The sequence below is a fragment of the Macaca nemestrina genome, chromosome 4, assembly GCF_043159975.1.
Source record: "Macaca nemestrina isolate mMacNem1 chromosome 4, mMacNem.hap1, whole genome shotgun sequence".
In the NCBI taxonomy this organism is placed as follows: Eukaryota; Metazoa; Chordata; class Mammalia; order Primates; family Cercopithecidae; genus Macaca; species Macaca nemestrina.
Genome location: NC_092128.1, coordinates 186,870,758 through 186,897,943, shown reverse-complemented (window position 1 = coordinate 186,897,943; position 27,186 = coordinate 186,870,758). Strand labels below are relative to the sequence as shown.

At 51.6% G+C, this 27,186-nt stretch overlaps 1 protein-coding gene, 1 long non-coding RNA gene and 1 other non-coding gene across 11 annotated transcripts in view; 1 reads left to right on the top strand and 2 right to left on the bottom strand.

The window, feature by feature from the left end:
- Positions 1-878: 878 nt before the first annotated feature.
- On the bottom strand, positions 879-12,694 carry LOC105472546 (uncharacterized). Its single transcript, XR_981621.2, has 3 exons — positions 12,094-12,694; positions 2,318-2,422; positions 879-964 (listed from the first exon to the last, which is right to left on the bottom strand). It is a non-coding gene; the product is annotated as an uncharacterized lncRNA (long non-coding RNA).
- On the top strand, positions 12,562-12,664 carry LOC112425068 (U6 spliceosomal RNA). Its single transcript, XR_003016067.2, has one exon. It is a non-coding gene; the product is annotated as a U6 spliceosomal RNA (small nuclear RNA).
- Positions 12,695-21,929: 9,235 nt separating the features above from the next.
- Positions 21,930-27,186, bottom strand: part of LOC105472548 (1-acylglycerol-3-phosphate O-acyltransferase 3) — a 122,484-nt gene continuing 117,227 nt past the window's right edge. For 8 of the 9 annotated variants that reach the window (XM_071095784.1, XM_011725912.3, XM_071095786.1 and 5 more), the window contains one exon: positions 21,930-26,788. In XM_071095784.1, the coding sequence (XP_070951885.1) occupies positions 26,700-26,788 (89 nt within the window). In that variant the 3' untranslated portion in view covers positions 21,930-26,699. The remainder of the gene's footprint in view (positions 26,789-27,186) is intronic. The other variant, XM_024790019.2, reaches the window with a different exon arrangement.

The following is a 27,186-nucleotide window of genomic DNA, read 5'->3' as shown; positions in this document are numbered from 1 at the left end:
CACATGTGAGTTTTCACATTGTGTGTGGCTTTCAGTGTTTCACAGAGCACTTCCTCCTCTTGCACTCACCACGTATTCTAGAAGCTGCTCCAGGTGCAGGGAGAGCCAGGCCTGAACCTGGTACAGTTTTTGGTTTTTGGTTTTTTTTTGAGACAGGGTCTCACTGTTGCCCAGGCTGAACTGCAGTGGCGCGATCTCAGCTCACTGCAACCTCTGCTTCCTGGGTTCAAGAGACTCTCCTACCTCATCCTCCTGAGTAGCTGGGATTACAGGCACAACAACCACACTTGGCTAATTTTTTTATTTTTTTGTAGAGATGGGGTCTCACCATGTTGCCCAGGCTGGTCTTGAACTCCTGAGCTCAAGCAGTCCTTGCACCTCAGCCCAAAGTGCTGGGATGACAGGTGTGAGCCCAACACCTTGGTGCGGATATTTTTTGATGTGCATTTTCATCCGTCCATTTAACCAATCTCTCCATAAATAATATCCCGGGTGAGCAAATAGTCCAAAAAAGAGAAAATACTGCCTCTGGGGCTTGGTGGGAGATTCTCTAAGATGCCACCTTTGTTTGTTTGTTTGTTTGTTTTTGAGACAGAGTCTCCCTCTGTCGCCAGGCTGGACTGCAGTGGCATGATCTCTGCTCGCTGCACCCTCCGCCTCCCGGGTTGAAGCGATTCTCCTGCCTCAGCCTCCCAAGTAGCTGGGATTACAGGCATGCACCACCACACCTGGCTAATTTTTGTGTTTTCAGTAGACAGGGATTCCCCATGTCGGCCAGGCTGGTCTCGAACTCCTGGTCTGAAGTGATCTGCCTGCCTCGGCCTTTCAGAGTGCTGGGATTACAGGCGTGAACCACTGCTCCCGGCCAGGCATCGGTTTTTTTAAAAGCAGTTCCAACCTTTCATCCTTTGAGCCAGCAGTTCTACATCTAGAGCTCTTTGAAGAAGCAGAATCTCTCCCAAACCTTTATGGATAAAAACACACGTTGCAGCATTTCAACAACTGGACACAACCTGCATGTCGACAACTGTTAGCTGGGACCACAGGCGCGGTCTGTGTCACATAAACCAGGCTTCGTCCATTTGATGAGCTGTCGTGTCACTGTCAACACGGTGTTTAGAACGGGCTTCTGAATGTTTTTAGAATTGCTTGTTGAGCACGATGTTCGCTACGTGGGTGACAGGTGCACTAGAAGCCCAGACCTCAGCACTACACAGTATATCCACGTAACAGAACTGCACTTGGACCCTCTCCATCTATAAACACTTTTTTTTTTTTTTTTTTTTTTTGAGACGGAGTCTCGCTCTGTCGCCCAGGCTGGAGTGCAGTGGCTGGATCTCAGCTCACTGCAAGCTCTGCCTCCCGGGTTTACGCCATTCTCCTGCCTCAGCCTCCCGAGTAGCTGGGACTACAGGTGCCCGCCACCTCGCCCGGCTAGTTTTTTTGTATTTTTTTTTTAGTAGAGATGGGTTTCACCGTGTTAGCCAGGATGGTCTCAATCTCCTGACCTCGTGATCCGCCCGTCTCGGCCTCCCAGAGTGCTGGGATTACAGGCTTGAGCCACCGCTCCCGGCCTATAAACACTTTTTAAAGGGGCTTACAATAATCTGGGAAATACTTAAAACGTGAATTAATAAAAATCTTGAAAGTGAAGGCCAGGCCTGGTAGCTCACACCTGTAATCCCAGCACTTTGGGAGGCCAAGGTGGGAGGATCACTTGAGCCCAGGAGTTTGAGACCAGCCTGGGCTACATAGCAAGACCCTGTCTCTACAAAAAATACAAAAATTAGCCAGGTGTGGTGGCTACAGCTGTGGTCCCAGCTACTCGGGAGGCTGAGGTGGGAGGATCCTGAGCCTGGAAGGTAGAGGCTGCAGTGAGCCTAGATTGTACCAATGAACTCCATCCTGGGCAACAGAGCAAGACCCTGTCTCAAAAAAAAAAAGTGATGTGATATAATAACAGCTACATAAAAGCAAAAATCTCCACCCCATTATCATTACAAAAGAGACTGGAGGGAAATTCATCAAAACGTTGTCAGTGACAGTGTCTGGGTCACAGACTCAGCAGCTCCTTCCCCCTTTTACCACACATCTGCATTTTCCACTGTTTTTTGTTTTGTTTTATTTTCGTTTTGTTTTGTTCTGTTTTTAGACAGAGTTGCTCTGTCACCGACTCTGGAGTGCAGTGGTGCATTCATAGCTCACTGCAGCCTCCGTCTCCTGGGCTCAAGTGATCCTCCCACCTTGGCCTCCCACAGTGCTGGGATAACAGGCGCATGCCACCACACCCAGCCCACTCGGTCCATAAGGAGCTTACCTGTTTGCAAAAAGTGAGGCCGCACTGTGGTTACGCAGCAGATCCTGGCACAGGGCCGCATGGATTCTCAGTTACTCTTCATGTCTCCTGCGTCTGTTATCTCATCTGAAAGCAGGGATTATGATAGAATTTCCCCCATTTAAAACATGTATTCTATGCAATCAACACACCTGGATTTGTTTTTTTTTTTTGAGACAGAGTCTGGCTCTGTCGCCCAGGCTGGAGTGCAATGGTGCAATCTCAGCTCACTGCAACCTCTGCCTCCCGGGTTCAAGCAATTTCCCTGCCTCAGCCTCCCAAGTAGCTGGGATTACAGGCGCCCGCCATCAATGCCTGGCTAATTTTTGTATTTTTAGTAGAGATGGGGTTTCAGCATGTTGGCCAGGCTGGTCTCGTACTCCTGATCTCAGGTGATCCTCCCACCTCAGCCTCCCAAAATGCTGGGATTACAGGCGTGAGCCACCGTCACCCAGCCTTGGATTATTTTAATGCCTACAAAAAGCCTGGGAGGAGGTATCCTAGCTCCATGTCACAGATGAGAGGAGAGACAGACAGAGGCCCAGGGCTCGCCCCATAGCTGTTTAGGGGTCAGGCCCACTGGGGCTTGGCAACGCCCAGAACACAGTTGCCAGGACTGCAGCTATCAAGCCATTTTATACAAGAGGAAATGGCAGGTTCCCGGCACGGTGAGGGTGTGCCCGGCCTTCAGCCTGGCCCTTCTCCTCTTGCTGAGTCTCAGGCTTGTGTGTGGCACACTGTCAACTGCTGCCGTCACTGTGTGGTGTCTTCAGAAAGAACCTGCTGCCATGTGAGCTTGTGCAGAAACAATACGCTCTTCCCAGGTTTTAGGCTGCATAGTGTGATGTAAATAAGTAGCGCTGATGGAATCAAGCCTGGCGCTGTGGACGGCTGCTCCAAACACTCTGCCTCGTGCTCCTATTTTTAACTCAGTTGCATCTTTCTTGGCTTCCTGACAGCCTGGATTCTCATGCTCCCTCTCCAAGCAGAGGTCACTCCCCAAGAGGCCTGTGTGTGCCTTGGCCTCATGTCCCCCAGTTGTGTCCCTACACGGTGGGGTTTGGGACTGGGGTAGGAGCAGCCACTCTGCTGGAGGCCCTCGTCTGTGCCCCACCTTTTCCTTGATGTTCTCAGGGATCAGGGAGCCGCCCTCTGCCCAGGTGGCAGAAGCCAGTGCCTCTCATGCCAACCCCTGGCACACCTAACATCGAGTAACATGCACAGAAGAAGGTGGCAAGAGCTGGTTGAGGGCTGAGCTGCCAGTAAGCAAACCTCCAAAACATCACTCGAATAAAGGTGCTGTCAGCTAGCCCAATGTCTACATCTCTTCCTACATAACTGGTACAATGGGAAATTGTCCAACCACAGTGGCCTGAGTGGTGACAAGAGAACTGCCCTCCCTGGTGCACTCAGACCCTAACAGACGCATCAGGTGCCTCAGGCCACATGCCTTCAGCTCACTCCGATTTCAGCTACAGCTGGGTGGCACCAGACACTGTTAGGGTCCCTCCTCTGAGACTAGTTGGGGCCCCTACTTTTCTGCCCCAGGCCTAGAACCTTCTCCGTGGGCTCAGAAACAGGCTCAGCCAGGAAGTGTTGGAAAATGGACACCAGCAGGCCCTCTCTCCACGATGGCCACCCTGGGGTAGGTGGGTGGTCATGCAAACCTCCCTCTGCTCAGAGGAGCTTCGTTCACAGCCCTGGCCAGGTCAAACCCATGGCAGGAACCAGCTCAGTGACAGTCCCTGTCTCACCCCCTGTCCTCTCCACCCCACCATCCCCACTCCCTTCCCCCTCTCTCTAGGCCCAAATAAACCACCTGCACCCCAGTCCATGCACACTCTCTGCCTCGAAGGCAGACTGCTCTGTGATGGACGCGTCTGTCCTGCACCCCTCTCGTCCAGCCCCCAGCCCTTAGAGGGGTCCCGACGGCTGCTGGAATTCTAGGAGAGATGTACCCACAGCCTGGTACTGAAATCAAGAGTTCATCTCATTACCTAAAGGTTACATGTTTAATACACTGGCTGGAAGCTTAGCTGGCTCAGAAAATTGCAAGTAATAAGTGTTCTGTTTTGAACATGAAGAGTACTTAATTGTTATTAATAGAAAACCAGCTCCTCCCTGCATCCTTTAAATAAATGTGGAAACAAGTCTGAAGACGAAGGGTCTGCAGGGCATCCCGTGGCCTCAGCCCAGCTTTGTTGGGAACCAAAGGCCTCCCTCCAGGCAGTCTTCCAACTATCCCTGGCAGGATGGGCTGTGAGCTGCAGACCTAAGGTGGCTGACTCCTGTTGCGTGAGGCTGGCGTGGTGTCGGTGGGAGGCTTGCCAAGGCCCATCTGTCCTGTCCTGAGCCAGGCTGGTGGAGGGACAGCAGTGGGTTTTCTGAGTAAAGGGACTTGCTTTTTTCCACATGGCTCTTGCCACTGCCTGGACCCAAGGGAGGCTCCCCAAGGCCCAGCTCCCACCTCTGCCCTGGGCTCAGTCCCGGCCTCCCTCCCCTCCTCCCTTTGCAGAGATCACTACAGAGGTTTGCACAGACACATTCAACCAGAGGCCATGGGGAGGGGCAATCTGCAGAAGGCAGGGGAAAGGAAGAGGTGCTGATCTCCTGGCAACTTCAGCCGGAGCGTTTTGGCCCTTTGCAGGCATGGGAGAGGGAGGTACGTCTTTATTTAAGATGCATTCTCATGTCAGGAGAGGGAGAGGCCAACACCTGCTAGTAATAGGAGGTTTTTCCCTCTCTTAGTCCAACCCAGCATGAGCAGAAAAAGTAAACCCTTCAAGACGCCAACAGCATCAGCAATAAGGTGGATGAGGGACGCGCTCCTGACCCAGCAGTGGGGGTGCAGCGCCACATGGCAGTGGAACATTTCTAAACACTGACATACACTAAGATGCCAAGGAAGCTTCCAGAGAGCCACCCAGCCAAGCATGTCCAGTTTTCAAAAAGAAAGACTAAGGCCAGGTGCAGTGGCTCACACCTGTAGTCTCAGCACTTTAGGAAGCCAAGGCAGGAGGATCATTTGAGGCTAGGAGTTTGAGACCAGCCTGGACAACACAGAGAGACCCCAAGTCTGCCAAAAAATAAGTTAGCCAGTGTGGTGGCACACATCTGTGATCCCAGTCACTGGGGAGGCTGAGATGGGAGGACTGCTTGAGCCCAACAAGTTGAGGCTGCAGTGAGCAAAGGTTGACCACTGCACTTCAGCCTGGGCAACAGAGTAAGACCCTTTCTCATAAAAAAAAAAAATTACTGGAAACATACACTAATATAAATATTTATCTACAAGCAGGGGTAAGACTTACAATACTTGCTGGCCAGTATAGCACAGCAATTGACCAACTGAGACAGACCGCCTGCCACTCAGAGTAGGCATCATAGGCACCGCACCAGCCAAGCTACAGGGAGGAAGGGGTGGAGGACACAGGCAGACAGGGCTGGGGGAGACTGAGGCCTCTCCTTGTGCACTGGACTGGATGGCTACAATGTCTGAATGATGGGAGTGTGTTCACTACTCAGAAAAAGAACAGTATCTCTAACAGTTAGTGCCAGGGAACCTGGATATCCACATGCAGAATGAAATTGGACCCTTATCTCATACCACATACAAAATTCAACTCAAAATGGATTAAAGCCTCAACACAAGACCCGAACATGTGAAACCACTAGAAGAAAACACAGGGAAAGACTCCATGACAGTGTTCTGGACAAGGATTTATTTTTGGATATGACCCAAAAGCATAGGAAACAAAAGCAAAAATAGACAAATGGGATTACATCAAACTAAAAGGCTTCTGCATAGCAAAGGAGACAATCGACAGAGTGAAGAGAAAACCTGCAAAATAGGAGAAAATATTTGCAAACCATGCATCCAATAAGGAGTTAATATCCAAAATATATAAGAGGCCGGGTACAGTGGCTCACGCCTATAGTCCCAGCACTTTGGGAGGCCAAGGCAGGTGGATCACCTGAGGTCAGGAGTTCGAGACCAGCCTGGCCAACATAGTGAAACCCTGTCTCTACCAAAAATCCAAAAAAATTAGCCTGGCATGGTGACAGGCGCCTGTAGTCCCAGCTACTTGGGAGGCTGAGGCAGGAGAATCGCTTGAGCCCGGGAGGCGGAGGTTGCAGTGAGCCGAGATGGTGTTGCTGCCTCCAGCCTGGGTGACAGAGTGAGGCTCTGTCTCAAAAAAAATATATATATATATTATTTATATATTCATATATATTATAATATATGTATATGTGTATATATGTATAAATATGTTATATACATATATACATATATTTATTTATATGGAACTAAAAGAACTCAACAGCAAGAAGCCAGGCACGGTGGCTCACACCTGTAATCCCAGCACTTTGGGAGGCCAAGGCAGGCAGATCACAAGGTCAGGAGATCAAGACCATCCTGGCTAACACGGTGAAACCCCATCTCTACTAAAAAAATTAGCCGGGCATGGTGGCCGGCGCCTGTAGTCCCAGCTACTCGGGAGGCTGAGGCAGGAGAATGACGTGAACCCAGGAGGCAGAGCTTATGGTGAGCCGAGATCGTGCCACTGCACTGCAGCCTGGGCGACAGAGTGAGAGTCCGTCTCAAAAAAAAAAAAAAAAAAGAACTCAACAGCAAGAAAACAACCCAGTCTTACAAATGGGCAAAAGGAATAGCCATTTCTCAAAAGAAGACATGCAGATGACCAACAGGTATATAAAAAAACACTCAACACCAAGCATCACTAATTATTTGCATTGCAGGAAAATTCAAATTAAAACCACAGAACAGGCCGGGCGCGGTGGCTCAAGCCTGTAATCCCAGCACTTTGGGAGGCCGAGACGGGCGGATCACGAGGTCAGGAGATCGAGACTATCCTGGCTAACACGGTGAAACCCCGTCTCTACTAAAAAATACAAAAAACTAGCCGGGCGAGGTGGCGGGCGCCTGTAGTCCCAGCTACTCGGGAGGCTGAGGCAGGAGAATGGCGTGAACCCGGGAGGCGGAGCTTGCAGTGAGCTGAGATCCGGCCACTGCACTCCAGCCTGGGCGACAGAGCGAGACTCCGTCTCAAAAAAAAAAAAAAAAAACCACAGAGCATAATGTCATCAAGGTGGCTGACTAGAGACCCCTGGCACTTGTCCTCCACAAGAAAGGACCAAGACAACAAATAAATAGCTGAGATTTGACTGGAGTGTCAGAGGGAGAGTGCTGTAGTGCAGCAGGGAGAAGAGACACACCTTTGGTGATTGGAAGCCCATCAAATTGGAGGGCAGTGTTGAGGCACCTGGCCCTGCAGCCCCATCTCCTCCACCTAGATTGAATCTGCTGGGAGTCAGGAGGGCACCCCCTTGTGGGGCAAAGTTAAGCAGAAGATCCTCATCAGCCCCCATTGCCACCACCAACACCTACAGTCCTTACAACAGGAGAATCCCACGGTCCTTGCAAGCCCCGCGCCCAGCTTGGAGAGCTGCCAGGAAGTCACACAGCAGCACTGCCCTGGTCTAGGAACACAAGGTGCACACTTCCCACCTCCCACCCACGCCCCCCCCCCACACACACACCCCGTGAGCTAAACTGCTGCAGCTCAGAGCCATGTGAGACTGGAGCCGCCTCTGCAGTGCACCTGCTCTGTGTGCCAGAAGCCACTGCCCCTCTCCAGCCCTGGGGCTCCATCTCCATTCCACCATGCCTGCACCGGGGGCTGAATGTCACAACCCCAGCTCTGTGGAGCCCAGGCCAAGGCTCGGCAGTGACTCTGCTCCTACACAGAAGAGAAACCAGCTCCTGGCCGGGCGCGGTGGCTCACGCCTGTAATCCCAGCACTTTGGGAGGCTGAGGCGGACGGATCACAAGGTCAGAAGATCGAGACCATCCTGGCTAACATGGTGAAACCCTGTCTCTACTAAAAATACAAAAAACTAGCCCAGCGAGGTGGCGGCACCTGTAGTCCCAGCTACTCGGGAGGCTGAGGCAGGAGAATGGCGTGAACCCGGGAGGCGGAGCTTGCAGTGAGCTGAGATCGCGCCACTGCACTCCAGACTGGACGACAGAGCAAGACTCCATCTCAAAAAAAAAGAGAGAAACCAGCTCCCATCGCCCTCTCTTCCAGCTGGAGGAACAATCTGGCAAACCCACCCAGGACGAACCCACCCTTGGGCCAGCCAGACTGCTGCATGCCCTCCCTCAAGCAGGAGAGGCCCCTGAGCTTCTGAGCAGCCTGACATACTCCTGGGCCAGTGGAGAGGCCATGTGCCCTGGCCCAAGTCCTGGGTGCCCCCGCCCCTACAGATAAGCCCCTGGCCTGCCCAATAGCTCTGTGCCCACAACAAGGGCCTGAGAAACAGCTGAGGGCCGCCCCTGGCAGACATATCCCCAGGTTGACTGAGGAGCTGCGCACCCATGTCCCAGGCCAAGAAACAGCCCCATGGGCTGCCCCCAGCAGACATGTCCCTAGACCAGCCAAATAGCGTTGTCCTCTCATCCCAGGCCTGAGAAGCAGCTGCGTGGGCCACCCCCAGAAGACACACACTAGTGCCAGCCAAGAAGCTCTGCAGTGACATCCTAGGCCTGAGAAAGCCCCGTGAGTGGCCCCCAGAAGACACACACCTAGGCCAGGCCACTGAGAAGCTGTGTAACCACATCCTGGACCTAAGAACCAGCCCCATGGTTCCCGTCTGGCAAATGCACCCCTTCCCCCAGGCTGGCCAGACAGCTGTGTGCCTGAGTCCTGGGCCTGGGAACCAGCCCCACCAACCACTGCTGGCAGGCATGCCCCAGGCCAGCGGAGCAACTGTGTGCACAGGCTCCCAGCCAGAGTAACAGTCCCACAGCCCCTACCCCAGCCCCAAGTTGGTTGACCCCTGATGCACACACGTACCCAAGACCTGAGAAATCGTCCAGCAATGGCAAAGCCATGACACTGCCTCCACCACGTCTCTTAGCCTAGGCCACTGAGACACTCACAGGTGTCATTAGCCTGGATTACAGCTGAAGAAACTACGTGGAGACTACGTTGTGTCCACCTAGAACCAAGGCGAATATACCCCTACCATAGTGACACCCCAAAACCCATTCATAGAAATTAGTCTTTCCCTATGAAACCTACTCCATAAAACCAGAAAAGGCAAGTTTTTCACCAGATGCATAGAAATCAATGCAGGGACACATCAAACATGAAAAAGAAAGAAAAAATTAGCCCAGCTAATTTTTTTAGTAGAGACAGGGTTTCACCGTGTTAGCCAGGATGTTCTCGATATCCTGACCTTGTGATCCGCCTGCCTCAGCCTCCCAAAGTGCTGGGATTACAGGTGTGAGCCACCGTGCCCGGCTCCTTGCTATTGAGTTCTTTTAGTTCCATATAAATAAATATGTGTGTGTGTGTGTGTGTGTGTGTGTGTGTGTGTGTGTGTGTGTATAGATAGATAGATAGATAGATAGATATATTTTTTTTTTTTTGAGACAGAGCCTCACTCTGTCACCCGGGCTGGAGGGCAGCAACACCATCTCAGCTCACTGCAACCTCCGCCTCCCAGGTTCAAAGGAACACAGGTAATTCTCCAGTATCAGAGTCCAATCATAAAGAAATATTTGAAGTGCTGGCAAAAGAATTCAAAATAATAAGCTTAAGGAAACTCTGCAAGACACAAGAGAATACACATAGGCAATTCAATAAAATATGGAAAATAGTTCATGCTCTGAATGAGAAATGCAATGAAGATATAGATATCACAAAAAGAACCAAACAGAAATCTTACAGCTGAAGAATTCAATGAATGATATTTGAAAAGCAATTGAGAGCTCTGACAATAGGCTAGAACAAGCAAAAGAAAGAATTTCTGACCTTGAAGATAGATCATTTGAAATAACACAGGCAGATAAAAAAAACAAAATAAACCCTACGGAGTTTATGGGACACCATTAAATGAACAAATATTTGCATTATGGGCATTCTAAAAGGTGAAGAGAAGGGAAACTATTTAGAAAACATATTTAACGAAATAAAGTTGAAAACTCCCCAAGTCTTGGGAGAGAGATGGACATTCAGGTCCAAGAAGCTGGAAAAAAAAAAAAATCCCAAATAGATTAAACTAAAACACCTTCTTTCTGAGACACATTACAGTGAGAGTATCAAAAGTCAAAGACAAAGAATTATAAGAGCAGCAAGAGAAAAGCAGCAAGTCACATATAAGGGGACTCCCCCTTAAACTAACAACACATTTCTTAGCAGAAAGCTTACAGGCCAGGAAAGAATGGGATGATATGCTCAAAGTACTAAAAGAAAAAAGAAAAACTGTCAGCTAAGAAAATATACTCAGCAAAATAATTCTTCAGAAATGAAGGAGAAATCAACTATTTCACAGACAAGCACAAACTAAGAAAATTCATCACCACTAGACCAGCCTTACAAGAAATGCTCCAGATCTTACATATCTGGAAGTGAAAAAAATGACAACTGTTGGGAAAACGTGAAACTATTAAAGTCACTGGTAGAAAGGATAAAGAAAAAGGAGTAGAAACTTATCTCTACAGAAAACCAGCCAATCACAAAGATAAACAAAAAGAGAGGAAGTAAAGAATAAAGGATATAGAAAATAATCCAAAAACATCAAAAACATGATAGGAGTAAATCCTTACCTATCAATAACAACCCTAAATGTAAATGGATTAAATTCCCCCATTTGAAAGATATAGACTGGCTGAATATATTTATTCATTTATTCATTCATTCATTCCTTCATTCATTCAAGATAGGATCTCACTCTTTCACCCAGGCTGGAGTGCAATGGCATGATCACAGCTCACTGCACCCTCAACCTCCCAGGCCCAAGTGATGCTCCCTCCTCAGCCTCCCAATTAGCTGTGATCACAGGCATGCACCACCACACCTAGCTAATTTCTTAAGTGTTTTTGTAGAGATGGGGTCTCCCTGTGTTGTCCAGGCTGGTCTTGAACTCCTGAGCTCAAGCAATCATCCCTCCTCAGCCCCCCAAAGTGCTGGAATTATAGGCATGAACCACTGCACCTGGCATGAATGGATCTTTAAAAAGACCCAACTATACACTGCCTACAAGAAACTCACCTCGCATGTAAAGAAACACAGAGGCTAAAAGTGAAGGGATGGAAAAAGTATTCCACAAAAACGGAAACCAAAAGTGAGCAGGAGTAACGGTACTTATATTAGACAAAACAGACTTCAAGTAAAAAGCCGTAAAAAGAGACAAAGACTCTGTATAATAATAAGGGGGTTAATTTGGCAAGGGAATATAACACTTATATATGCACCCAACACCAGGGTACCCAGATATATAAAGCAAATATTATTAATAGATCTAAAGGGAGAGATAGACCCCAATAGAATAATAGTTGGACTTTAACACCCCTCTTTCAGCATTAAAAAGATCATCTAGACAGAAGATTAACAAAGAAACACTGGAATGAAACTACACCGTAGACGAAATGGACCTGACAGACCTTTACAGAACATTTCACTCAACAGCTGAAAAATACATTCTTTTCATCAGCACATGGAACATTCTCCAGGATTGACAATATGTTAAGACACAAAACATGTCTCTACAATGTTTTAAAAATCAAAATCATACCAGGTATCTTATCTGACCACAGTGCAACAAAACTAGAAAGTGATAACAAGAGGAACATTTGAAACTCTACAAATACATGGAAATTAAACAACATGCTCCTAAATGACCAGTGGATGAAGGAAGAGATTAAGAATGAAAATTTAAAATTCCATACTCACTTTGGCAACACAGATGCTGTTGCAGGCCAAAAGAGTGAGGGTCGTGATCAACTCAGTATACCACTGGAGGCTATGTGAGTAGACAGCAAACTGTTTTCATAAAAGCAGAATGTTGGCAAATTGGTAAACTGACAAACTGCTTCTGCCACCCCCAAGGAATACTGAGGGGAGTCACGATCCAGGCACAAGTGTTTCTTGTGATTATCTACAGGACACATCTGAAGCCAGTTAGTAATAATATGAACCTGTGATCAATTAAGCAGCTGACCAATCGTTACTTCCTCCTCCCTGCTCATTCTACTCGATAACTAAGAAGGGCTGTGGAAGCTCGGGGGCTGCCCTTGCTCACCAGAAGCTGGGAGTGCTCATCTTCTTCCCCGGCCCCTTCCTTTCAAATAGTTACTTTTGTTTTAAGTTTTCATTTCTGCATGTTGGTCCCCTTCATTCAGTCCAGTCCCTTAGTAACTGTGGGAAACCGTGGCAATATACTAAAGTTGAAATGATACAGAGAAGATTAGCATGACCCCTGCACAAGGGTGATGTGCAAACTCATGAAGTGATCCATATTTTTAAAAATGAAAAAAGTTTTAAAAATGTTAAATTCCGGCCGGGCGCGGTGGCTCAAGCCTGTAATCCCAGCACTTTGGGAGGCCGAGACGGGCGGATCACGAGGTCAGGAGATCGAGACCATCCTGGCGAACACCGTGAAACCCCGTCTCTACTAAAAAAATACAAAAAACTAGCCGGGCGAGGTGGCGGGCGCCTGTAGTCCCAGCTACTCGGGAGGCTGAGGCAGGAGAATGGCGTAAACCTGGGAGGCGGAGCTTGCAGTGAGCTGAGATCCGGCCACTGCACTCCAGCCCGGGCTACAGAGCGAGACTCCGTCTCAAAAAAAAAAAAAAAAAAAAAAAGAAAAAGTTAAATTCCTTGAAACAAATGAAAATAGAAACATAATGTGCCAAAACCTATGGGACACAGTAGAAGCATTAAGAGGTAAGTTAGGGCTGGGTGCAGTGGCTCACGCCTGTAATCCCAGCACTTTGGGAGGTCAAGGTGGGCGGATCACAAGGTCAGGAGATTGAGACCATCCTGGTTAACATAGTGTAAACCCCGTCTCTACTAAAATTACAAAAAATTACCCGGGCATGGTGGCGGGTGCCTGTAATCCCAGCTACTCAGGAGGCTGAGGCAGGAGAATGGCGTGAACCCAGGAGCCGGAGCTTGCAGTGAGCCGAGATTGCACCACTGCACTCTAGCCTGGGTGACAAAGGGAGACTCCGTCTCAAAAAAAAAAAAAAGAGGTAAGTTAATAAACGCCTACATCAAAAAACTGGAAACCTGCTGAGTGTGGTGGCTCATGCCTGTAATCCCAACATTTTAGAAGGCAGAGGCGAGTGGATCACTTGAGGTCAGGAGGGAGCACTTACAGGGTTCTGAGGATGGCACATGAGGGTGGCACGCCCAGCTCACTGTCTCCACACCTTAACTTGGGCTGGGGGCTGCTCCTTGCTGCCCAGGGGTCTCTACCCACGTGAATCCTGTGGCCTACGTGACAATCCCCTTTTACCCCAGGCACTCACATTCCTTCCATCCATCAAAGTCAAGATCAAGTTCTGAGCTCAGCCGCAAAGCCCTGTGAACGAACAGCAGTTCCCAAAGCACCCAGCTGTCCCACACCAGGATCTGGTGCCACTGGGATGTGGCTCTCTGTGCTCCCACCCTGGTTATTTCCACTTGACTCTGAACTAGCTGGACGGCTTGTGCATGGTCAGTGTCGTGGGTCTGGTCCCCGGCTTCCTCATCGTGTAGCCTGTGGGCTGCTGTTGGGAGTTTCGAAGATCACTCACAGTTATGTACGTAGTCCTGGGACGCGGCAGTCAGAGAGCACCGTGTGGCTTTGTCTCTGTTCCTTTTTATTATTGTTGTTCTTCTTATTTTAAGACAGAGTCTCACTCCATTGTCTGGGCTGGGGTGCAGTGGCACATTTGTGGCTCACTGCAGCCTTGAACTCCTGGGCTCAAGCAATCCTCCCACTTCATCTTCCCGAGTAGCTGGGACTACAGGTATGCACAACCATGCCAGGCTTTTTGTTTGTTTTTTTTTTTTGAGATGGAGTTTCGCTCTTGTTGCCCAGGCTGAAGTGCAGTGGTACGATCTCGGCTCACCGCAACCTCCGCCTCCCGGGTTGAAGCGATTCTTCTGCCTCAGCCTGCCGAGTAGCTGGAATTACAGGCATGTGCCACCATGCCCAGCTAATTTTGTATTTTTAGTAGAGACAGGGTTTCTCCATGTTGGTCAAGCTGGTCTTGAACTCCCAACCTCAGGTGATCCACCCACCTCGGCCTCCCAAAGTGCTGGGATTACAGGCATGAGACACCACGCCCAGCCAATTTTTAAATTTTTATTTATTTATTTTTTAATTTTTTTTTTTGAGACGGGGTCTCGCTCTGTCGCCCAGGCTGGAGTGCAGTGGCTGGATCTCAGCTCACTGCAAGCTCCGCCTCCCGGGTTCACGCCATTCTCCTGCCTCAGCCTCCCGAGTAGTTGGGACTACAGGCGCCCGCCACCTCGCCCGGCTAATTTTTTGTATTTTTAGTAGAGACGGGGTTTCACCGTGTTAGCCAGGATGGTCTCGATCTCCTGACCTCGTGATCCGCCCGTCTCGGCCTCCCAAAGTGCTGGGATTACAGGCTTGAGCCACCGCGCCCGACCTAATTTTTTTATTTTTGTAGAGACAGGGTTTCACCATGTTGCCCAGGCTGGTCTTGAACTCCTGGCCTAAGGAGATCCTCCTGCCTCAGCCTCCAGAAGTGCTGGGATTACAGGTGTGAGCCACTGCGCCCGGTCCCTCTGCTCCTTTCTTAGTGGTTGCTGCAGAAAGGGAGGGACAAGCTTCCGTCCAAGGTCTCCTCGTGAACCGCTGCCCAGGCCTTCGTACCCCGGGCCCCCACTGCAGGCTTCCGGCCCAGGAACCCCGGAGACCCCCAGGGCAGGGCAGTGGCTTTTCCCCACACCCCAGGTTGTGCTTATGGCCCAGTGAGCTGTCGGATGGGAGCCCGGCTCCTTTCCCTCAGCCTCCTGGGGAGCTCTTAGTTTGCGTTTCATTTTCTGACGAGGCTGAGAAATGACTTCGGAGTCAGGATTTTCCCCCAGGTCTGACTCTGCAGCCTGCAGGTCCCATCTGCATGGGTGGGACAGATGGAAGAGCCACCTCAGGGGGGTGTGGATGGGCCCACCCTGAAGAGGGAAAAGGCCTCGGACCAGAAGATGGAGTGAGATTGCTTCCTTCCCCCACTGAGGGCAAAGCCTCTGATGGATATCCCTTCCTGCTCCTTTTGTGTGCTGGTGGGCAGGGGAGGCGCCACGGCAAGGCTCTGTGGCCTGACAGGTGCTGGGCACACAGGACCAGAAACCGCTGGTCACCTCCCCACGCCCCACTTCCCACAGCCCCAGGGAGCCCAGCTGTCTTGGAGGGGATGGGAGGCCTGACTCTGCCAGCTGTGGCCGTTCTCTGAAGAAGGCGCTGCCTTTGACCTCAGACCAGTCTCCAGCGCCGGCTGGGTCTGGGAGGGGACATGCAGGAGGAATGACCCAGGCGGCTCACAGCAGGTTCCCTCCTTCCTCTCAGGAATCTCCTGGGGGGACCTTCAGGATGACCTATTTCTACATGATTGCGCCCTGAGGACAGAGTCCTCTCATGCCAAGGACAAGGGAAGGGTTATTTAGGGCAAGTTGCCCCAAATTCTAAGCAGAAACAGAGTTTAGGATAATAACAGTGAGTTTCTGTCACTGAGGGCAGGGAATGTGAAGGGTCACCCCCCAACCCCACCCCGGCTCGTGCTCACCGGGGTGCAGCTTCACTGTCAACAGACCTTAGAGGCGCCAGGAATCCACACCGCGAGGCCAGGAAGGCACGCTTCTTCTCTGTGCATGGTCACCGCTGAGACCCCATGCAAACCTGCCCGGGAACACCTCAGGCTTCGTTCTCCGACCGGTCACTGCCCAGGCCTCCGCGGCCATCTGCTGACCTCGCGTCACTGTGGCCACTTCCGCTCCGGGAGCACTCCTCCCTTGCTCCGAGGATGCTGGAGATGTTCACGGGTGTCCTGGAGAAAGCGGCCAGCGGGGGCGAGGCAGGTACAGATCCCACACACTCAGAGGCAGGGCGTGGCAGGGCCGCTGGTGACACGGCAGGGACAATGAAGTCCAAAGGGGGTGGCATGCCCCAGAGAGATGGGCACCAGCATCGTCATGCCCGCCTCCCTGGCCCCCAGAGACCCCACGCCTCCCCTCCAGATCTTTCACTGGCAAAGGAGGGGTGCAGGCTGTCTCCACCCTTATTTTCTGGTTAGGAGCAGCAGAAAAGGGTTTGAGCAGGAGACATGGCGTAGACCGTTCACAGCTGCCCTGCTCTCTTCAGCCACCCAAGGCTGCATCCTGCGATTGCACAAGTTCTGCCGTGAAGCCACTGGAGGTGTCAGCCACCTCCCTGTTTGTTCTGGGGAGAGGGCAGATCCAATGGCTTTGGGCCAGCCTGAGGGGTCAGGTTTCTTACAAAGTCCTGGGCAGGTGGAACTGACCATGTAATCATAGCTGTGTGAGTTGGAATTTTGGGGGGCGGAAAGTGATGCATTTAAAAGCTGCTTGAGCCAGGCACGGTGACCACGCCTGTAATCCCAACACTTTGGGAGGCCAAGGCGGGTGGATCACCTGAGGGGTCAGGAGTTCGAGACCAGCCTGGCCAACATGGTGAAACTCTGTCTCTACTAAAAATAAAAAAACTACCTGGGCATGGTGGTGAGTGCCTGTAATCCTAGCTACTTGGGAGGCTGAGGCAGAAGAATCGCTTGAACCCAAGAGGTGGAGGTTGCAGGGAGCTGAGATCATGGCACTGCACTCCAGCCTGGGAGACAGAGTGAGACTCTGTCTCCAAAAAACAAACAAACAACTGCTTGAGGAGAAATTATGCTCTAGAATTCCTTCTGGTCCTGATGGGCGACTGAGAATCGCAGAGAAGCTGAAGGGAAGCCATGGGGACAGGTGTATAGCCCCTTCCCAGATACACTGTGGGCAAGGCCCACCCAGCTCTGCAGGCACCCAGGACAGACAAGATGTGGGTCCTTCTAGGTCCTCTGACCTCTAGCATAGGTCAGGGCTTCAAGTCCCTCCATGACAAGTGGCACATGGGAGCTGAACCCCACGCTCATGATGTCTGTCCCCTGGATGTCCTTAGATCTTACAGGGGTTTTGCAAACAGGCTGGACATGCCTGTCTAGAGCCGACTCTCCCCTGCCCTATCTCCAATCCCAGTTTCAGATCATTTAGCATTTGCTTGTCTCCAAGGACCTCCCTTGCCGCTGCTCACACTCCCTGGCTCCAAGCGCCCGGGAAGCTCCACCAGCCCTCGCTCTGCACGCCACAAGCCGAGCCTGGCCAAGGCCTGTGGGCGTCCCAGGCATCCCGGGTGCAGAATCTACTGCCTGCTGCGTGGGCAGGGGAGCACAAGCTGGCACAGCCCTGGGGCTTGCTCCCCTGGCACAGAGCAGCTCGTCTGCTTACGCACCCTGCCCTGCATGACAATCCTTCCGGAAGGCAGCTCAAGGTCTTTGTGGGCCCCACACATGAAAACCAGGCTGGGTCCCGGGTCCCTCCCACCACACGCGGACTCTCCCAGGGAGAGCTCTGCAGCTGCCATGTTCCCAGCCTCCCGCCTCTCCGGCCAGCTCTGAACACCTTGGACTTGTCCGCCTTTGCTCATCTGCTTTTCTGGCAGCACAGTCCCATCCCATTTCCTGGAGACACGTGCTGCTCCTGTGGGTCGAATGACCTCCCACTGGTCTGAGGAGCTGCAGCCAGAGGCTTTGGGTGTGTTGCTCTGATGGGCACAGTCCTGCCGAGGTCAGTCAGGAGCCCACCCTCCTTGTGTGCCCTGACGGAGGGGGATGACGTCGGTTCACATGCCCTGTGCTATCAACTGCACAAAAGCAGCATTATCACAGCAGTGTGGAGGGACACGGGGGCGGCGTACGCACCTCAGAGGTGCTAAGGGATGAACTGCACCGCACCCGCAAGGGAGGCCCAGTCCAGCAAGAACGGGTGTTTTTGTGTTTTTTTGAGAGAGAATTTCACTGTGTTGCCCAGGCTGGAGTGCAGTGGCACAATCATGGCTCACTGCAGCCTCAGCCTTCTGAGCTCAAGTGATCCTGCCATCTCAGCCTCTCAAGTAGATGGGACTACAGGTGCACGCCACCACACCTGGCTGATTTTTTGTTTTTGAGACAGGATCTTGCTCTGTCACCCAGGTTGAAGTGCAGTGGCACAATCTTGGCTCACTGCAAATTCCGCCCGCTGGGTTCAAGTAATCCTCCTACCTCAGTCTCCCAAGTAGCTGGGACCATAGGCGTGCACTATTATGCCCGGCTATTTTATATATATATAATATTTAATTTTTATTTATTTATTTTTGAGATGGTGTATCATTCTGAGGTCCAGGCTGGAGTGCAGTAGCACAATCTCAACTCACTGCAACCTCCACCTCCCAGGTTCAAGTGATTCTCCTGCCTCAGCCTCCCAAAGTAGCTGGAATTACAGGCTCCCGCCACCATGCCTGGCTAATTTTTGTACTTTGAGTAGAGATAGGGGGTCTCACCATGTTGCCCGAGTTGGTCTCGAACTCCTGAGCTCAAGTGATCCTCCCACCTCCGCCTCCCAAACTGCTGGGATTACAGGTGTGAGCCACTGTGCCCTACCAAAATATATATATATTTTTAATTGGCCAGGCACCATGGCTCATGCCTGTAATCCCAGCACTTTGCGAGGCCGAGGCGGGCAGATCACGAGGTCAGGAGATCGAGACCATCCTGGCTAACACGGTGAAACCCTGTCTCTACTAAAAATACAAAAAATTAGCCGGGCATGGTGGCGGGCACCTGTAGTCCCAGCTGCTCAGGAGGCTGAGGCGGGAGAATGGTGGGAACCCGGGAGGTGGAGCTTGCAGTGAGCCGAGATCGCGCCACTGCACTCCAGCCTGGGTGACAGAGTGAGACCCTGTCTCAAAAAAAAAAAAAAAAAAAAAAAAAAATTTTGAACTCCTAGGTTCAAGTGATCCTCCTGCCTTGGCCTCCCAAAGTGCTGGGATTACAGTTGTGAACCACCACACCCAGACGCAAAGGGTTTAAGAAGTGACAGGAAAAGATGAATCTTGGGGAGGAGGAGCCCCTGGGGGCTCATGAAAGGTTCCAAGGGGAGAGGAAGCAAAGGCTACTGCCACAGCCCCTCCCCTCCAGGCTGGCACAGGCAGGGCTCAGGACAGACACAGGCCAGGGATGCCCCTGGGTCTGCCAGGACAGCAGCCACTTGCTCAGCACCTGTCACAGCCTAAGCTCAGGATGTACGCTGATCGTCCCGATGACCGTCCCCATCTTACAGGCGAGAACACGGAAGGGCATGGAGGCTAAGAACCTTCTTGGCCTGGGCCACACAGGTCCTAAGGAGTGAGTTTTGGGTTTTCATCTAGAGGCCTCCAGGCCCCCAAATCCAAGCCTCCCCCGTAACACACTGTCCCACGGAAACACACTTCTCCCCATCTGTGATCAACAGAATGCGCCGATTGAGACGGTAGAGGCATGCTGGGATCTAGCTGGGTTTAAGCAGAGGCTGCGCCAGCAGCTGTGAAGTGAGCTCTCACATGTGATGGGCGTTTGGACGGCACGACCTTGCTGGCATTACCCATCCCTGGATCCTAAGACTTCGGCGTGGCTCCACCTGGCAAGTGCTGGGAGGCTGGGACCGACTGCAGAGCAGCAGCTGAAGCCACCCGGAGCCCTCCGTGGCCTTGTCCTCTGGTGCCTTCCCCTGTGACTGGGCTTGTCCCTCCCCCAGGGGTTCAGCGGCAGGGCAAGCACCTGCTGGTGTACCTGCACGTGTATGTCTATGTGTGCATGTGTGTGTGCACGTGCACCCTCAGAGGCCGCCTGGCCACATGTGGGATGGTCGAGGCTCACATCCAGAGTACCTGCGGTTGGACTTGTTCCTGCCCAGCCCAGGTGCAGGCCGCCTGCAGCGGAAGAGCTCACGTCCAACAGCAAAGCAAAGCTCGGGCCACGTTGCCAACTTGCTAAGACTTCACAGGACTGTTTGATTTCTTCATCAGGTTCCTCAGCCCTGGGGGCACTTTCTTCCAGAGGGGTTTTCTCTCCATGAACCCTGCTGCTGTGTGAGCCACCTGGACGATTCCGGGTTCTCAGGCATCATGCTCAGAAGAGTCATGAAGAGGGCCGGTGCGGGGGCTCACACTTGTAATCCCAGCACTTGGGGAGGCCGAGGCAGGCGGATCATCTGAGGTCGGGAGTTCGAGGCCAGCCTGACCAACATGGAGAAACCTTGTCTCTACTAAAAATACATAATTAGCCGGGCCTGGTGGTGGTGGGCGCCTGTAATCCCAGCTACTTGGGAGGCTGAGGCAGCAGAATCGCTTGAACCTGGGAGGCGGAGGTTGTGGTGAGCCAAGATCGCACCATTGCACTCCACAGCCTGGGTGACAGAGTGAAACTCCATCTCAAAAACAAACAAACAAACAAACAAACAAACAAGAAGAGACATGAAGAGGAGGGTTCCCCAAGCCCACTTCCTAATGCTGCCCCTTACTCTTCAGGTGTGCCCGTGTGTGTGCTGGGACGTGCACACGTGTGCATGTGTATGGCTATGAATGTCCCCACACACACAGTGTGTGCATGTGCATCTATACACACTCACATGTCCCAGAATGTCAGGTGGCAGGGTCTGACTCCTACGTACTGAGCTTCTGGGTGAAGCGGAGGTGGGATCTGGGCCAACAAAGGCAGGCAACGGGCCTCACGGTTAACCTTGGCCCCTCTCCTGGGTGAGCCGGATGCCTGTGATGCTCAGGGTGATGAAGTCCGCAGGGGTCTGCATGGCTGCCCCCCAATGCCCCTGAGCACTTGTGTTCAAATAGGCGAAGTGGGGTTCAGGCAAGTCAGTCCCTCTTGTTAGAGGGCCAGGCCTGACCTGCCCACGACATCCCCATACCAAGTGGCACCAGGCACTTCGCTTTCATCTCCCAAGAAAACAACAGAACGTCATGCCAAATTCTGTGTGCTCTGAATTCAGGATATATTTTTAAAAAATAAATGGCATCTGGACGCGGGACTTTGAGCCAGGCCTTCCCAGCTTCTCAGGAACTGGGCTAAGCACCAGCACGGACCGGTCACCCTCACCGATGCCATCGGGGAAGGAGGCAGCCCCGGAGAAGACAGCATGTCACCAAGGTTGCCAGGGCCGTTCCCAGGAGCACGTGGACACCCAGACTCTTCAGCTTAGCTTATTTTTAGAAGACACGAAACGAGAACCTGGAATATCTTTTGGTCCTAACAAGAGTTTTTGTTTTGCTTTTTAATAAAGAAGAGAAAGAGGTTCCTTGGTTTTCTCCACAGACGAGTCTGTTTTTACAAAAAAAAAAAAAAAAAAGGTTGTTTTGGATGTGTATATGCCACTTAGGAAAACCTTTTGTCCTTGATGGCTTTTAAAACCCTTTTTTGGACATCATCGGATCATTTCGCATGTGGACTGCCTGATTTTCCCCTGTGTTTTTGCTAGGTGACCTCTCTCCTTTTCAATTTTCCCTTCCAGAAAGCAACTCGTAGGGAATGGAGGGCCTTGAAAAGTGCCATCGGCAGGATGGCCTCCAAGGAAACAGAGCCCGTGGGAGTGGGCTGTGCAGGTGGGTGGCCCCATGGGACAGGAGTGCCTGGTGGCCCTGGTTTCCCCTTGGAGACATCTATGCAGACTGGAAACAAAGAAACAGAAGGAGGCACGGAGTCGCTTTCTCTTATATTGTGGTTTTTTATCCTTCTCTTTCACAGCAGCAAATTTAATAAACAGATGCCTGCAGCATTTCACCAGTACACAAGAGCTACTCGCGCTTGGGCAGGCGCACACCTGCCTGTGTACACAGGTCCTCGCACAGCACGGCAAACGCAGCCAGGCCTTCGGGACACAGGCCTTCGAAGAGTAAGTTAGCAGCCCTCACCCCAACAAGCTTCTAAAGACCAAAAATACCTCTATCCTCCACTACATAAAGCTTGTGAGTAGCAAAACTTGTAAAAATGAAGCGTACAAAAGGAAACATCCATATAATACATTTGCACCCTGTATACAATGGGTCCCTTTGAAACTGGCCAACAGTCAGCGATGGCAGATTTTCAATTATAGAAAAAGAAGCCAGTGGCTGTCATGTGCACTCAGGTCAATGGTTTGTGTGAGTTTTCCAGAGAGATTTTCATTTACAGTTACAGTACTTGCTGGCGATCTTGGTGATTAAGAAGCCAGTTGAATTTCCTGGCATTTAGGCAAGTAACATTTGATTGTCACAACGTACAATTCTGAGACAATAAATACAAGTAGATCAGATGCATTTCTTCATTGTATCAAGTAACTCCAGTTTAATTTAATACAATTTAGTGCATTTCAGTATCTCATTCACAGTTCGACTTCTGTCCAAATACTTGTGCAACAAAAAGTTAAGAAATGGAAAAGAACTCCAGGTGACATTGTCATTACACAGCTTCAGATTCTAAGACAACTCAATGATGTTTGAAAAGCGTACGCTGCTGTTGCCTAGGCCGACTGACACCAGTGTCTCTGGTAACTTCCTGGGCTCCCTGAAAGCGTTCCTGTCATTCTATTTCCCGAGCACTTTGTAAGAATGCCACCGTTATCCCTGAATTAACAAGCAGCGAGTGTTCATGATAAAACTTAACTCATGTGTCCACCCCACTCGAGCAGATCAGTGTGACATCTTTTACGCAAAAACTGTTTTTGCATCCTGGCCCCGAAAGGCAGGAATACGGAGCTGGATGTCTGCATCCCCCGGGTCGGCCCCACGGCAGGGGTATGGGGCAGAGCCAGGACGGAGTCAGGGGTGTGGCCGGCCCCATCCCCCCAGGCCCGAGAGGGCTTGCCTTTGGTTTGGGGACTAGTTCAGTAGAGAAAGGGGCAGGCACACGGCCGGGACGTGCTGTTTCCAGAAAGAAGGCAGGTAGGCGTTTCGGGCTGGCCGTTGGAACCCTGAGCCTAGGTGCAGTGCAGAAGGGCTAGAAGCACATCGCGCTGTGGGGCACTAGTGTTGTATGCCAGGGGCTACATGCAGTGAGCCTCAGGCCAGAGGCCTGCAGCGGGAGTCTACGCGTGGGGTTAACAAGTCAGGTGAAAATCTTCAGGGCTGGAGAGATTATACTCAGCTTGTTGTATAAGTGTCTCAGAGAGAGACAAAGCATGCAGAAAGTTACTTATTCTTCACCCCAAATCTGACCCCAATCGGTAGTCACAACAGGCGTGGACGGCCCGGCAACGGCTACTGAATCACACGTGAGTGCCACACACGGCTGGGTCCAACGACTGCTTTTCCTTGAGGTCAGTGTCAATGCTCAGCAATACCTTAACAGCGTGAGGAAAGATTCTCATGCCGTGGTGCACGAAAGGGAGTCAGGGGACAGACGAGGCAGAGAGACTCAAAATTGATCGACAGGACCTCTTTTTTTTTTTTTTTTTTTTTTTTTTTTTAAATAAGTGCTGCTTACATTGTTGTTTTGTGTATTTAGTGATTTATTCAGCACTCATCTCTTCCACCGGACTCTGCGCTTCCTGAGGACAGGGACCTGAAAGCACCTCACATAGAGTGTGCGTCTGGCACGCTGTCACTGAGTACCGGACAACCAGTGTCTCACACGGGGGAAGATGATGAAGACAGCAATGGCATCCTTGGGAAGACGGGCAGGAGACCCCCTGACACCTGGGCCTAAGCTGAGAGTCAGGCCAGCGGCATCCCCAGGAGACCACGGCCCGGGCTGGGAGCTTGGCCTGCCAGACGCCCATGGGTGGGCCTGGGTCCTCTCAGCTGGGAGCCTCCAGTGGGGAGCCTGGCTCCGGGTGGGCAACAGGAGCTACAGGCCAGCAACGCCCTTCCTGTCCTCAGCCTGGCTCGAGGACCAGGTGTGGAGGGCATCAGCGACGCCAGGCCCAGCAGCTGCCTCACCCCGACAGCGGCCAGCACGGACTGTGGGCTACAGAGTTGCTTCAGCCTGAACATTCAGCCTGAATTTGGACATAACATTAACTGAATTCAGCTCAGAAGTAGAGTGTAAAGGAAAAAGAAAAAAAAAAGACTACTCTGGGATTTATGAATTTAATTTAAAAATGTAAAGGAGCTCTCCTCCCCTTTTCCTTCTGAAGTGGATGAAAAGCAAAATCCACCCTCCTCCAAAAAAAAAAAAAAAAAAAAAAAAAAAACCCCAAACATTCATGGTGTAGTTTTTATTGCTCTTAAAGGCTTGGTGTTGAGAAGCACAAGCTAAGCTGTGAGATGGGAAGGAAACCAGATGAGGTGTGACCCCTGGGCCTGGGCCTCCATCTCCACTCTAACCGAGGGGCTGCCCCGCTCCGCCACGACTCAGTGCAGAATTTATACATTATATATTACTTTCAAAGGGAGGGAACTTCTATGGGAAACAATAACTATTAATTAAATCATAAAAGATCTAAATTTGCATTTTCCAGGTCACATATGTGCATGGTCGTGCCCTTCAGCTTTCCTCCTTTAAGATTCTGCGGGTGTTAGTGAGTCAGTGAATGGCATGGATCTAAACACACACGGAGACGGATGAGCAGTGTGCAGCGTGAGGAAGGTGCAGGAGAATCTCCGGGGTGCTCAGCCAGGGGAGTGCACGCCCTGCTCACAGCACAGCTGCCCGAGTGGGCAGGTGGATGGATGAGATTTCAGATGGAGGGAAGCACATTTCCAAAACAACAGTGTCTGCAAGCGTGTCTCGTCTGGTTTCCTTGGTCTCGTCTGGTTTCGTTGGTCTGCCCCTTCACCCCCTTGAGGAGCCGTGCTCTGAGCAGGTGTGCGCAGCTGGCATCCCACACACGCCCTGAGAGCACAGCCCCCACAGACCCGGGGCCCGGCAGTGCCTCTGTCATGCAGAACGCTGCCATCCCCATCCAATCTCCCCAGGACACTTAGGCCTGATGCCTAATTATGTTCTCGGTTTACTTTTCTTCATGCCTCTTTTCTCCATTTGTTTTCCCCTAGAAAACTCAACCTACCTCTGTTCAGAATGCTGGTTACAATATATCAGAGATAACACCCATTTTTTTTCTTCCCTTGCTAAAAAGATGAGGGGGGTGTGACTTAGAACAAGCAAGATGAAAGCCAAATGCAGGTGGGCTGATGGTACCAAAACCGAGTTGAGCTTTCTACCACTGCCACTGCTCCAGGGGCTCCACCCGGCCGCGCTGGGGGAGTGGACATGCTGTAGGGAGAAGCATCCCTCGCTTGGCGTGGGCCAGGGGCTCGCTGCGAGGCCGAGGGAGCCAGCATGTCCAGCCGAGCGCTGCCCTCGGCTCTGCCTGGACTCTCAGAGACGTCCAGGAGGCAGGGAGCTGGGCGCTCAGGGGTGGCCGGGCCACAGTGACACCAGCCAGGATGGGGGCAGGTCCTCCCCAAGGACACAGTGTGAGGCTGGGGGGTGGGGACCCCACCTCTAGTTTCCAGCAGTAAGTTAAAAACTACCAAGAGATCAACCAGTAAAAATAAAATCTCTAGAAGCCAATGAGCTCAGTGTTAACAGTCTCCAACTACCTTTAAAAAACAGAGGGTTGACGGTGCCCTCGCTTCTTCTGAAGCACCCTAGAGTCCCACAGGCCGCCCCGTCCTCCCTCCTTGGCTCCTGATCTGTGGGATGGGCGGGCGCGCGGCAGCCCCGAGGGTCCTCCCTCCCCAGCACCCAGTGTGGAGGGACCAGGGTCTGACAGCCATGAGAGGGACAGAGGAGCTTTAGGTGCATGGAGAACTCTGCATTTCACTGAGTTCTCAGGGGTCCATCCACTTTAAAAACAGATGTACGTATTTACACACAGGGTCAAATAGGAGCTAGGGCAGACAGGGCTCTGTAAAGTAAGGTGGGGCGTTCGCCCTCAGCCAGCCCCAGGAGAGGGCAGAGTGAGGGCTCCGACTTGGAGGAATCGACCTGATGTTCGTGCCGGTGTGCTTATCGCTACGGGCGCTCTCCACGGGGTCCCCACTGGGAGCCAAGGTGCTGAGCCAGGCGAGCTCCCCGGGGGACGGGACCCGGCCGTCCGCTCCCAGGAGGACAGCAGAAATTCATTATGAGACAGTTTCTGGGGGGGCGGGAGGTGCAGAAGAGGTGAAGGGCCAGGTTAAGTTCCCAAAATAACTGATTAAAAAACAAAACATTTGATCTAAGTTTAAGGAGAGAAAGCAGCCAAAGGCTCCCTCTTGGAAGCGGAGTTCTGGAGAGAGGCGTCCGCGGGAGGCCTCTCCGCCGGGACCCACCTCCCACGGGCGCGCTCGGAGATGCCGGGACCCTGCGCTGCGGGAGGCTGAAGACGCCATCTGGCAGGCCTTCTGAATTCTTTCCTCTTGGCTCAAGTTTTGTTAATATTAGTCACCAGTTAATAAGAAAAATAGTTTCTAACTGTCTTTTCCTCCACTCTGTGTGTTGCTCTGGTTTTAATTGAGTTAACTGGATACCACCGTCAGGCCACATGTGTTCAGTCACAGCCATTAATTATTCCTTTTTCTTAAACTCTTGGTTTCCGTAGCTGGAGCCTTTTTCTATCTCAGTTACTCCTATCAGTCTGCGAACTCCAAAGGAAGCTTTCGAGACAGGAGAGAGAGAGAAGAGGTGAGTCAGATGACTTTGCCTTTTTGCTGTAAAACATGTTACGGGGGCTTCCTTCCTCTGCCCCAGACCCTCTCCCTCTGCCCCACACCCAGTGGCGTCTGCTGTCAGAGAGTAGGTGTGGCCTGCGGGGAGAGAGCCCTCAGGCCATGGCCTGCTCAGGCAGGGGTGACGGGCACATCTTCTGACCGGCTGGGTCCGAGGCAGGTGGACACGTGGACCTCACCCTGCCTGCCCCTCTGGGTCTTTGGCTGGTGGGAGTAGAAGGGTTTCAGGGCATTCTAACAGCTCAGCCTTGCAAACCCAACAGGTGGCAGAAGTGGACGAGCAGGACCCTCAGATGTAACCATGTCACATCCTGTCCTCTGTGGGT